The sequence below is a fragment of the Aristolochia californica genome, unplaced genomic scaffold, assembly GCF_029961685.1.
Source record: "Aristolochia californica isolate CCGP_79_NKW_82.1479 unplaced genomic scaffold, dmAriCali1.0.hap1 SCAF_5, whole genome shotgun sequence".
NCBI lineage: Eukaryota > Viridiplantae > Streptophyta > Magnoliopsida > Piperales > Aristolochiaceae > Aristolochia > Aristolochia californica.
In genome coordinates this window covers 42,913,045-42,926,089 of record NW_027182214.1, presented here as the reverse complement: position 1 = coordinate 42,926,089, position 13,045 = coordinate 42,913,045, and the positions used below count along the sequence as shown (strand labels likewise).

At 39.5% G+C, this 13,045-nt stretch overlaps 1 protein-coding gene across 1 annotated transcript; it reads right to left on the bottom strand.

The window, feature by feature from the left end:
* Window positions 1-1,828: 1,828 nt before the first annotated feature.
* On the bottom strand, window positions 1,829-12,331 carry LOC137966319 (serrate RNA effector molecule-like). Its single transcript, XM_068812901.1, has 12 exons — window positions 11,819-12,331; window positions 6,967-7,070; window positions 6,163-6,223; window positions 5,705-5,779; window positions 5,518-5,592; window positions 5,388-5,435; window positions 5,216-5,284; window positions 4,332-5,138; window positions 4,200-4,248; window positions 3,185-3,486; window positions 2,893-3,090; window positions 1,829-2,467 (listed from the first exon to the last, which is right to left on the bottom strand). Exons 1-12 carry the CDS (start codon window positions 12,205-12,207, stop codon window positions 2,407-2,409), a joined length of 2,238 nt encoding a protein of 745 aa, XP_068669002.1. The 5' UTR covers window positions 12,208-12,331; the 3' UTR covers window positions 1,829-2,406.
* Window positions 12,332-13,045: the final 714 nt, after the last annotated feature.

Below are 13,045 nucleotides of genomic sequence, written 5' to 3'. Positions count from 1 at the left end.
GAAAATCATCAAAGCTATCAGGGTTGGAAGGATTCTTTTCTTCCAATTTAACTCCATTTTGACCAGTATCAAGTTCCAGGGCCGGGAATCCCGATGGAAATCTGAGGTCGTTCTCAGAGCCAGGATACACGTCCGAGAAAACGGGATCGACAAACTCATGACAGAGGTCTTGGCCTTCTGGCGGACGTGGAATTCCTAGTGGTGACTCCGGGAGTTGAGAAAACGGGAACTGTAGTAGTGGAGGTGGTGGAATCAATGGTAGTTCCAGATATGGGTTTCGATCAATGGGAATTGTTTCAAAAGATGAGCGATCATGGTTCGGGCTTATTAAATCTGGTAAATCCACCATTTGCACGGGTTCTGAATTCTCTGTGCAGGAAGGCTGGCTTGATTGACCCGTTGAATGTTCTTGGTTAAACGGCATGGTACTGGGTCCTGTATCCTGGATAGAAAGTGAACTTCAGGAAGAAAATATAAAAGATACTAATAGAGATATAAACTACCATTCATGGGAGTTCTCTGATCAGTAAAGATGAAATGACTGTATTCTCTGGGAAACAAGGTAAAGAAAGAGATGATTCCATGAGTATCTTACATTAATATACTGATCCGCGTATAAAAGTTCATCATCTAACTGACTGAAATCGACTTTCTTAGGTTTACACAGAAGAAAATCATTTGGTTTCTCAAGTAAATTGTTTGGCCAAAGAACTGTTCTTACCTTGAAGTCGGACGCTTCTTGGAAAACTTGGTTTTCCCGTGATTTGGGCATCTGCATTATCCTAGCCAACCTTTTCTGCCTGGTACTCCAGAAATTCTTCACATCATTGTCTGTTCTTCCTGGCAAAAACGCTGCTATTCTTGCCCACTTATTGCCAAATTGCGCTTGCAATTCAATGACGATTCTTTCCTCCTCTGCTGAAAATTTGCACCCACTTCTTGTTTTTCATTTTTTTTTTTTCGTAGAATGAAACCAACATGAAGTCATTATTACTTAAAAAAAATCACAAATTGCAGAAACTAACGTAAGAATCCTATAACTGCTATCGAAAATCAAATAACAAACAGAAAAGAGAAAAAAACACCCAGAATAGACATTACCAGTTGACCCATTAAATAAAACTGAGTCACCAAGCCCGTTACTGAAGTAAATCAAACAGCAGCGATATAGAAGTATAGAAGAAGAGGAAGAAGAAATGCTTACGTCTTCAAATCGGGTTTGAGTTTATTGACCCATCTCAGGCGACATGATTTGCCTGTTCTGGGTAACAGGCCTTTGGCTCGAATCGAACTCCAGTCTCGGGGTCCATGTTTCTGAACGTAATCTATAAGTATCTCATCTTCTTCTGCCATCCACGGCCCTTTCCTCATTGGAACAGGCTCGTCTCTGTGTTTATCCATGGCAGTTCTTCAGACTCTCTCCTTACATCAAATTCTGTTTTCCTTCTCTCTTTCTAGTTGAATTGCACGAGACGGTTTAAACGGTTGATAATGGGGTTCCTCCACTAAGCCCCCACTCTCCTCTTATTTCTCATTCCATTCAAATTACACGAAATTACGGAAGTGTCCCTACGCGTTGTCTCTCTCTTCAATTGGCGCTATAATTTGAAGACTAACAGGAATGTTTCCAGAAACTGATTTCCTGGACAAACCAACCGTTACCATGTCTTCTGTCGAAACCCAAAGAAGATTAATGGATTGGATTTATACCCATTACGGCCTAGTAAAGCTCAAACTCAAGGCTTCGATGCTTTCGATCTTATGGTGGGGGGTAAGGTATTTCTGTCGTGAGCAGCCAGAATGGTTTAATGGCCAGAAATTTACCCAAGCAAATGCAAGTAACTCGTGGATTGCCTTCCATGGAGATTTAAGACATTCCCTGTAATATAGAATGATACAGACGGCGTCAAGTAGGCCAATTCAAAGTTTCCTATTACATTTTGATAATCAACATTGCAAGACTACTCGAGCTTTACTCATCTCCAAAATACAGTGAGGGCTTCTCTGTGGAAATGCTTTTTAAGGTTCATAAATAGGTCAAAGATACATGAAACCAAGAAAAGAATCCCAAATGACCACTCTTTCTGAAGAAGCAGCCGTTGCAGGGTATATTTTACTCATCTCCAAAATGATGAAATCACTAAGCAGTTTATTAACATACGCCCTCAGGCACAAGGGGGGGGTTGATGGAAGAGCAAGACCTACCAACCAAGCAATTTTGAACTGCAAAGGTCTACAACCTGAGGGTTCATACTTGACTAATTGCTATGGTACAAAACACATTAAAACTCCCCTGCAACACCACCATCGACAGCTCTAACCCCCTAATCCATGACCTCCCACTCTCTAATAATTGGTTAAAGCGCGTTCTTGATACAGGGGAATCAAATCTCAGACATTGAATGCCTACAAACTTCTGTAATCTATTACAGTGACTTCATCTTCCGGAGCATCAAGGTCTTGATAGCTGCACACACAAAAACACATCGACCAAATAAGTTTCTAGAATTAGAATAAGTAAAACAAACTGAATCAATTTCTAAAAACACGGAAAACGCATTGATTAATCTCTATACAAAACATAAAGAGGAAAAAACCCAAAGAACAGATAATTGTGATCAGAAAGAGAGAACCTGCAGTACAAAAGGCTAAGACAGGATGACAGAGAATATCATTTTTTTTAAGTGGAAATATACCCTATTTCCAGAGGCAGAGTGATATATTTGCAGCTGCCAAGCATATATAGGTTCAGTATTTGGAAACGGGAACCAAGATATCTTTTTTCTTTTTTAACATAATCTAGGACAACTTCACAAATAAGGACAGAACTGGTCATTCAATATTCAAAATTCAGAGGATCAAGTCAAATATTGAAAATACACATTAATTTACCTCCGAATACGTCGAGGATCTTGTCGAAAAGCAGGATTAACGGCAAGAACTGGTGCAGGGCCACCAACTGGATGACCAGATCGTCCTCCTTTCCGACCACGAGGTCCACCATTGCTGTCATAAGGGGATGGGCCTCCTTGTTCCCTAAGCATGCGCATGGCTACTTCTGGTGGAGCAGGTACAAAAGGCCCCAAAGGACTGCAAGTTTTACCAAATAAACAAAATTAGGGAAACAACCAGCTCGGTGTAAGAAAGGTCCAAACAGATCAACTAAGCAAAATTTGAGACCTACCCAGCACCAGGCACGGGCATCAACACTGGTGGTGGATGGGGTATATCTGAGGGGAAAGGAGGGGCACCACGCATGCTGCCTTGTCCACCATATGAATCATACATTGGGTCATCTGGATTTCCCCCTTCCGGGCCTCCACCTGAGGTGGTGTTGGTCTGGAAGTCACGTGATGGTGAATTATCATTCCGTTCATACCTTTCATCATCATTAACTCTATCAACTCTGTCATGTTGCTCCCTGCGGCCTCTATCATCTCTTAAACGGCCTTCAAGACCACCCCTACGGCGCTGCAACTTGTCCTTCTGCAGAAAAAAATGCAACAATAAACAGATATAGTCATAGAGATACTACTGACAAGAGCTTATTAGCGTAACAGATCACAGTAATAAAACTCTATAGGCAGCACGTAGACTTCTGCTATATGAAATAAATCTGGAAGAGTCAACAAAAAAAATTATTTCCATTTGAAGATGCATATGAAGAAGAGTTCTTTTGAGATGGTCAAATCACCTTGGAGATTTTTTTTTTTAAATGGCCAGGGAGACTTAAACCCAAAAACCATACATCAAGTGACATCAGATGTTAAGGAATGACCAAAGTGCCCAATCCACTTTAAGCAGAAAAATAAATAATGGGAAAAGAAAATATCTTCAAGAAAGACATGGTCAGTCTCCTTTTACGAGAGCCAAAGCTTAACTCATTAATTGTATTCCTCTAATATTGTATACTACTTTCAGAAATGAAAAGTAAAGGCAAATTCACTCAATCCCCCTTCCACACCAAGCCAGCAGCAAGAAGCAAATCTTAAATATGATTCATACTTCTTTTTTTTTTGGAGATCATATATTACTCATAATTCCAATACCATTTAAACAATACACACCACTTGATTACATATGTGTAACATCCCAGTAATCCCAAGCAAGAATTAATTGAAACAAGGTTCTGATAACAACCATAACTTTAATGCAAGTATCATATCTTTAAAGTATATTATCAAGTCATTGAATCATACCAAAACAGATTGCTGCATAACAGGAGTCCCACCAGGTGCATCTGCATCACTGCAAGAACAACAAGCTTAGCTGTTTTTCAACAACTTCACAATATTCATAGCCAAAAGAAGACACAGAAATCCTAGACATACTTCATATAGTTTTCGAAATATAGATCCTCTCGCACTTTTGAGGTGAGCTCCAAGATAAGTTCTGGATGTTTGAGTCTCAGATGTTTATGCACAAACTCAGCTGCATGGAAGAGTTTTGTGCAACCCTTGGCTCCACAACCATACTTCCACCCATACTTTTCATCCCTTATTTTTCTAACATAAGGATCCAATGCCTCCACAGCAGCTGCATCAATTTTCTCTTTGGCAGTCATTTTTTCCAAGGGATCTTGATCTTGCAACCTTGCTTGCCAAAATGAATCAAGCTTCTTTTCCCAGTCAGCCCCACCAGTGATTGTTTCATCATAGCTTTTACTCTCAGCCCTCACATGCCGAAGGCCCTTAGCTTCACTTGTCTCAGACATACCATAATAATCCAAACCATGGATGCGCCACAGGTAAGTAATGAGTGTGTCCAACAGCTCAACACCCTCAAGGCCTTTGACAGAAGTTAAACCTCTTATTATTATAATGGGTCCCATGGATCCTGTGTGAGGTTTCTCCCCTTCTCGTTTATCTTGATCCATGCTAGCTAAAATATTATCCTCAATACCCTTCTCTTTGTCAAGTTTACAAACAAGTGCTTGAGCTTGTTCAATATCTTCTTGGATACGTCTGGGTTCAGAGCTGAGTGGATGAGCCTTAGGTGCAGCCGCAAGTAGATCATTTTCTTTTGCAGGTCCTCTGCCATGCCTTCTTCTTTTGCCACCAGTATCAGTTTCATCCTCAGAGTTTGGATCACTGCCCAGTCCCGATTTAACTGATGATGAAGCAGTGACACCCGGACCACTGCAATTCAGAATATAAAAGGCAGTTAAGCAGAATTCAGGACATTCGAACTTAATACCAGCTAGAACCCATCTTACAGGTCCAATGTTCCACTTTGTAAATCTAGCAAGAAATCCTTTGCAACTGCACGAGCATGTTCATTCCTCCTGGATAAATAAAAAATACGCATTTAAGAACCATAGGCAAGCATGATAGATAAATCAAAGTTTAACAATTATTTTAACAAAAAATACATTAAGTTCAGATCACCTTTCTATAACTGTAACTAAGTTTGTAGGATGATACTTGTCTTTCAACCTGCAATAGAGAGAACAATTCAACTATCAAAGAAAATAAATAAAAAATTAACATAGTAGCTGCACCAGAAAATAGTCAGTACCATTCTTCATCCTTGTGTGCCTCAAAATAAGCACGCTTCTGGGTTGAAATATACTCTGACCTGTATTCTTCGTACCTATTACAGGGTTGCCCACAAATTAAAGTTCTGAATAAGCATAAGGACAACCAAAAAACTCATAAAGTGCTTGCAGTAATGCAGTAAATCTACTGGATTTTTCATTTGGTACCTCCGTTCAGCTTCAGCTGGTAATATATCATCTTCAAGCTCTTGAATGAATTGTTTATAAGACATCAAGCCTTCCCTGGGAAAAAATTGTATTTCTGTCATGTTGCTCAATTGATGAAAGGTGAAATATCCATGGACTGTCAGACTTTTAACAGCAGCACTGTGACCAAATCTATCATCTTTGCTATAGTTAAATGGTAAGATTCAACACAAAAGCACCAGAACAAATTGTATGTCGTCTTTGAACTTATAGGTAAGACAGTATCAACTTTCTGATTTTTCACTGATATTCTAATAAAACATTGTTTTGAAATGTTAAAAAACACAAAAAGGAGACAAGTATATAAGAATAGAACTGAAAAAACACAATACGTTGGTAGCAGGACACATCTCCAGCTTATGCAATAAACCTGGACAAAGGGGAAAAGATCCAAGTGAAAAGGACAGTAAAATGCAAACCTCTGTGGTGCACCCATGCTTTGACCATCAGCAAAACCATTACGCATGGAGTCAGACCAATCTGAAAATATGCAACATATTTAGCGTCTATTAAACATAAGAAACCACTAATTCATAAAAAAAAAAAAAAATAGCCAAAAGATAACCATAACATCCATTTGAGTAAGTCAAGTTAAAAATTAACTGGTCAAAGATATTTATTCTGGCTGTAAGTGACAAAGGTCATTGCACCACATGAAATTTGACATCTGAATATGCAGAAAAAAACCCTCTAGAAAACAACACAAACAAAATTCTAACTTGATAACCACCTGAATGACAGCCCCTTCACCATGGTTAAAAACTGAACTTCGATGGCTCCTCTATCCTGAGGCCAGAAGGTTTATATGGAAGCATCAATGTTCTCAGGGCCACTTGGAGTTTGTGACTTGATAGAAGCAGAAGCCCAGGCCCTTCTTAATGGAGTAAGACAATATGCACAGAATTATTCGGACCCCCCAACCGTAGAAGAGAATTCAGCAAATGTAATCAGTCAAGTGCGCTAAAAAGCAGCTCCTACCTGGTTGTTAGGTTGTATTTGATGAAGTTTCAGAATTCTCCTCCTCATGGCGGATTGATTGGAGACCTGTGACTCACTCAGCTAATAGCCTATCGGATCTTCTATAGCTAACAAGGCTGTTCGTAAACTAGGGACAACCCCCCCCCCCCCATCCTCCAATCCCACAGCATCATGTTTCATTGTTATAGTCTTTTATGAATAAAAGCTTATTACCTTTTTCAAAAAATTAAAAAAAAAACACACACCTGAAGGACGATTCATATATCGATCATGTGCCCTATCATCAGCATAACTTGGCCGGCCTCCCACTATGCCACGGTCATATCCACCACCATAGTCATAGCCAAACCTATTATATATATTTAAGAGACAAGTTAACAAAACAGATCTTCTGAAAGGGGCAAAAGTTCATCACATGATACCATAAATACTAAAAGGCAAACAGGAACTAGTGACAAATTTAAAATACTTGTGGCTGATGAGATACAACAGCATATCACAACATAAGGAACACAGCATGACACTGAGCCACTAACCTGACAAACTATTTGCACAATCATGAATGCAGAGAAGCAGGATGTGAGCAAGCACCATTGCCAACAACAAACAAGAAGAAAAAGCTGATGCTGACACCTAGATTTTATGATGATGCAAATTTTCGACAACATTTTCCAAACTCAAAATGAAGGCAGCTTAAAGAGGCCATGCAGGTCCAAAAGGTTCTAGGCTTGGATCCTGCCAACAGACTTTATTTATAGTCTTGGGAAGTAGGATAAATTTTAGAACTAGCAGTTTTGATGGCAAACCTGCAAGTTATAGAAGGGACAAAGAGGGACCATAACTCAGAAAGTCAGAATCATAATAGGAAGAAATTGTATGCTAACCAGCATGAACCAGTTTATTAAAGTCAGATACTCTTGATTCAAATTTGAAATTACCAAATACAATAATATCCTTATGTCTACAGAGAGACCTGATCACTCATGCTTTAATTCCACAAGTAACAATAGCTGAGCCACAAGAACAAAATATGGATTCTCAAAACATATATATATCTATAATTCTACTATTTTTCGTATATACAAGTCTTTTGATAAATAACATCAGATAAAACTTAAAGCAGATAGAGACCATTCATCATGACTCCCACTCCTTCACACCCACTGCAATACTGATATCACAGAGACTAGAAACAGAAACTTGTCCCAGCACCAATCATTCATAATCTACTCCCAACAGAGTGTAACATTGAGGTTCCAAGTAAAATTTCAAAAATCCTACAAGTAATCGATCTGATATGTCAGAGGAAACACCAATTAAGTCAGAAATGAAAGCACCTCCAATTTCTCACAAGTAAATTCCCAAGCATCACCAAGATAATATGGCCCTAAGTGAGCAGATATAATGCATCATGTTACAAGGTGGGACACACCATGATCACAAGAGCTGGTGGGACCCACCATGATCACACGAGTTGGCACGATGAGTCATCACACGAGCTGAAATCCTCATCACACGATGAGTTGGAAGATTTGGCAATCTTCCTTGATTAATGTAATCGAGTTATCGTCCTTTGATTTGTGTAGATTTGGATAATCATGATTGATGTAATTAGGGATATTAGGGATTCTATCTTATCTCTTAATATGTAATTGAAATAGTACAAATAGGGGTCTTGGTTGAAGGGTTCAATCAAGCTCTCCACTTCTCAACTCGTGAAGAATCTCTCTCTAGCCTAAACTCTTTTTCTCTCTTTTCTCTTCTCCCCTCTCTACCCAAGCTCTCTCTCTCTCTCTCTCTCTTTGCTCTATTTCTTCTCCTTTCATCTTGCTCGAGGTTTCAATCATGGGGTCCTAAATTCAAAATATTATAAGAGCATCAAATTTAGGATCCCCACATCAAAAGAATGCTCTAAAAAGTTATGATCAAAGCTACTCATAGAATGCTCTTTGTGAAGCAAGATTGAAGTTTGTAAGATAAGTTTTTTATTCTTGTTATTATTACTTCATGCTCTTGGTTTTCGGATCTTTAGAAGATGGTTCAGAGATGATTTTATTGTTGTCTTCATCTTATGAAATTATTGACATTTATGCGTGTCGGATTAAAAGAAGTTTACCAAGGCAATTTTGTCAATTTGCAAGTTCTTGGCTGAAAATCGGTTGATGTTGAGATTTTCTACTTAAAAGTTATAATTTTGTGGGAACGAGATTTTCCTAATGAAGAAAAATGTTCTTGAGCCTATTATGAGTGGTTTTTTATCCGTTGGTTTTCAGAAATCTAATTACTTAGCTTCCATGCTAAGCTTCTCCATTAATCGAGTTGTTTGAAAAACTCTACTCGATTTTGTATTTTTTGGAGAATTTTTTGAGAGCCACAAGTTGGCTGATTTTTCTTTGGAAAATCAAGAATAGAATCAAGCACAAAGTAAGAAAGGAAGAGGTTAATTGAAAGTCTAGTTGACGCCAATCCATTTGAAGAAAGATTGTTGTTTTTGAAGATCTCACAATATCTTCTTGATTAAGCCTGATTTTATTTGATTTTCGATCAATCATATCTTGCCTAATTCATGAGGAACTGAATCTAGACTGGTTTATCCCAAGCTAGAGTCAAATATATTTTTGGAATGATCTTGGAAAGATCTAATTCGGAATTGCTACCTTACCTTACTTTATGTCATTCTTATTGATTGATTTTTGCTATTCTCTACAAGGAAGACTAGAGAATTAATTATAGAAATTTCTGGCCAGTGAGTTGACAGGCCCAAGAGGGTTCCCTCCTTGCCTAAAGACTTGATAAAGCTCGGGTTCTCCTCCTATCTACCCAAGCTAGCCTTGGCTGCACTTGAATCTCCAAGCCGCTTATTTAGGTTACTTCAAATTTGAGTACATTATTACCCTTGGATTGCCTCTTATTGCTGAAGAATACACGGGGTAACAAAAATGATATTCTCAAGATTACTACCATACCCTTGCGAGGGTCTTTACAGTTAAACATAATCCGGATAGGTCAGTTGCTTGCTTAAGGCCCGCCTCGTTGCTAAAAGCTATAACAGTGTTATGGGATCGATTATGAGGAAACATTCTCCCTGGTGGCCAAAATGAACTCAGTACGTATTTTATTATCTCTTGCTACTAATTCTTCCTGGCCGATCTATCAGCTTGATGTAAAAAATGTTTTTATCAATGGGGATATAAAGGAAGAAATTTATATGCAACAAACACCTGGATTTGTGGTTGAGGGGGAATCCGTATGTCGATTGAAGAAATCCCTTTATGGTCTGAAACAGTCTCTTCGTGAATGGTTTGATAAATATAATCAAACACTCATGCGGGCCGGATTTCACAGATGTTCCATAGATCATTTCGTATTTCTTAAAGACACACCTAAAGGCAAAGTGATTTTGGCCGTATATATTGATGATATTGTCTTAACCGGTAGTGATCCAAAGGACATTCAGGAAACCAAGGAAAAAATATATGAAAAATTCAAAACAAAATATCTTGGACTACTTAAATACTTTCTGGGTATTGAAGTACTACAGTCCAAACATGGGATTATACCATCTCAAAGGAAGTATGTCCTTGATCTACTGGAGGAGACGAGAATGATGGGGTATAGACCAGCAGAAACCCCTATGGATTCCAATACAAAATTATCTGCAGGCACTGAAGAAGATGTGGATATCGGAAAATATCAAAGACTTGTGGGGAAACTCATTTATCTCTATGTAACAAGGCCGGATATACAATATGCAATAAGTGTGGTGAGTCAATACATGCACAAACCACAACTTACTCACTGGCAAACACTAGAAAGGATATTGTGATATTTGAAAGGACCTCCAGGAAGAGGGTTTCTCTATAAGAACCATGGTCACTTCAACATAGAAGGGTTCTTATATGCAGACTAGGTCGGATCCCCAGATGATAAAAAATCTACTTTGGGATATTGTAGAATGGTTGGAAGGAACTTGGTTACATAGAGATGTAAGAAGCAGAATGTAGTTGCAAGGTCTAGTGCAGAAGCAGAATACAGGGTCATGACACATACAGTTAGTGAGCTTCTATAGATCAGATCCCTTCTCACTAAACTAGGATTCTATAAAGAAGACCCTATGGATCTACATTGCGGGAATCAGGTGGCAATACATATCACCTCAAATCCGGCCTTCCATGAGAGAACAAAGCACATTGAGGTAGACTACCATTTCATACGAGAGAAATTCCAAGCCGACATATTATCTCTCAAATATATCTCCTCATTAAGGCAAATTGCATACATTCTCACCAAACCAATTACTCGTAAGATCTTGCCCACCATCTGCAGCAAGCTGGGCATTTACGATATTTTCTCACCCCCAGTTTGAAAGAGAGTGTTACAAGGTGGGACCCACCATAATCACATGAGGTGGCATGATAAATCATCACACGAGTTGGAATCTTTATGACACGAGTTGGAAGAGTTCTCTTCTCTCCTATCTACCTGAGCTCTCTCTCTCTCTCTCTCTCTCTCTCTGCTCTTTTTATTGTCCCTCTCTCATCTTACTCGAGTTTTCAATTATGGGGTTCTAAATTCAACACCTCACACTACCATAAATCTTTCATATCAATGATCCTACCATGAGTAACCCAATTGAAGTTTTAATTGGTCCCAACCAACATCAGTTTGAACTACATCATCCAAGATCCAAGATATCCGGACATCCTTGAACCTAAGACCTCATATTAAAAAACTCCATTGGGGTCATTGAGCCAAAGGTTCAAATATCCGCACTTACCCAACTCAAAGAGATAAGAAAAACACTAACAACACAGTGCCGTTATATAATACATGGACCAGGAGACCAATCTCTGCGAGTCAGCGGTTAGGAAGTGGGTTATAGGCCTTGGAAGAAAAGAATCGGACAAGCATGGGGGCACAAAGAAATCGCAATGACCAGTCACCCGACCTTTTCTTGATCGCAGTGATCAGGTCATTACTGATAAAACGACTGCTCTCATGTGGGATCCCATTCTCAAATTCGTAGCTACAACTTCAACGAAGGTTGCAATTAAGTAACAAAAACCAAAACAACAAGAAGTTAAAAGGAGCACCCACCTCCTGTCATCCGATCCAAAACCTCCTCTAGGGCTTCCACGCCTGTTATCATAACTCCCATCGTCCCTTCGGGATCGCTTAAACGGCGGTGGAGGTGACGACCGACGTGGCGGAGAGTGTCGACGATCACGGTGAGGGTAGGGAGGAGGGCTAGGGCTAAGACGGCGCTTATAATCCCTATCACGACCCGACGGAGATCGACGCTCATGATATTCCCCTCGCCGATTCGGCAGCCTGTCGTCTCTATCATCTCGCCTCTCTCTCGAATCCCTGTCTCTCCGTCTCGCAGCCTGAGGCGGGGGCGGAGGAAGCTCGTCGCTGCCGGAAGGCTTCTCCCTCCGGTCGCGACGGCGGTCGATAGATTCCAAAGGCTCCATCACTTCAGCCATGGAGGAGAAAATCTGGAAAGACGACAATAAATAGGAAGCCTCAGAAATTAGAGAAGGGAGATGGTGCCAGTAGAATGGAGCTGAGTTGAGGTTCTCTGCTCCTAACTTTTGCCTCGAAACAAGTCTGAACAAAATCTGTTCAATGAATAGGGCTCATTATTAAATTTTCCATATTTTGTTTGCGCTTTTCTTTTCTATGGCGGAAGCTCGACCGCAACGGCTGGAACAATGCTGTGAGTTTGGGCCGTAATCGATTCATCTCAGGGAGTCCATTTTAAATACACTAATGGGCTTGAGCCCAACGGGATCACACACGTTTCAAAGGCTATTTTTACTGTTAATACAAAATATTAAATTAAAAGCATACGGATACAAACAAATTCCCCTTAATTCTTCCATTATTCGATCAAATGTATTGTTAAAATCAATAAAACATAATTTTACTCCTACCTAAATAATATTTAAAGGCTCTAATTACAAAATACCTCAATCTAACCTAAAATAGTAATTACCTACTTGGTAAGGATCAACTTTCTCAAAACCGGAACACGACCTCGATCCCTGACTCCGAAACTCTAACCCAAAAAAACTCTGAAACATCAAACCCGACTCCGACTCGATCACCGTCCAAGATCCCAAATCATCCCAATATTTTTTTTTAATAGTTTTTAAATTGACATACAATCGACTTTCGGTTGATTTCAGCCCTTTAATGTGAGATAGCTTGTACCAGTTTGGTCCACAAATTTTTTGGACCACACCAATCACCTAGCTTGTGTACATTGAAATCAGGCTCCTTCACCCAAAGGTTTGGTCTAACAAATTCCTCGCAGCGCAT

Excerpts from the sequence above, each read along its gene's own strand:
- LOC137966319 (XM_068812901.1), bottom strand. The coding sequence starts at position 12,207 with ATGGCTGAAGTGATGGAGCCTTTGGAATCTATCGACCGCCGTCGCGAC. Across the intron at positions 5,780-6,162 it reads AGCATGGGTGCACCACAGAG|GGAAGGCTTGATGTCTTATA; the intron begins GTTTGCATTTTA and ends ATTTTTTCCCAG. Across the intron at positions 4,249-4,331 it reads TATTTCGAAAACTATATGAA|TGATGCAGATGCACCTGGTG; the intron begins GTATGTCTAGGA and ends TTGTTCTTGCAG.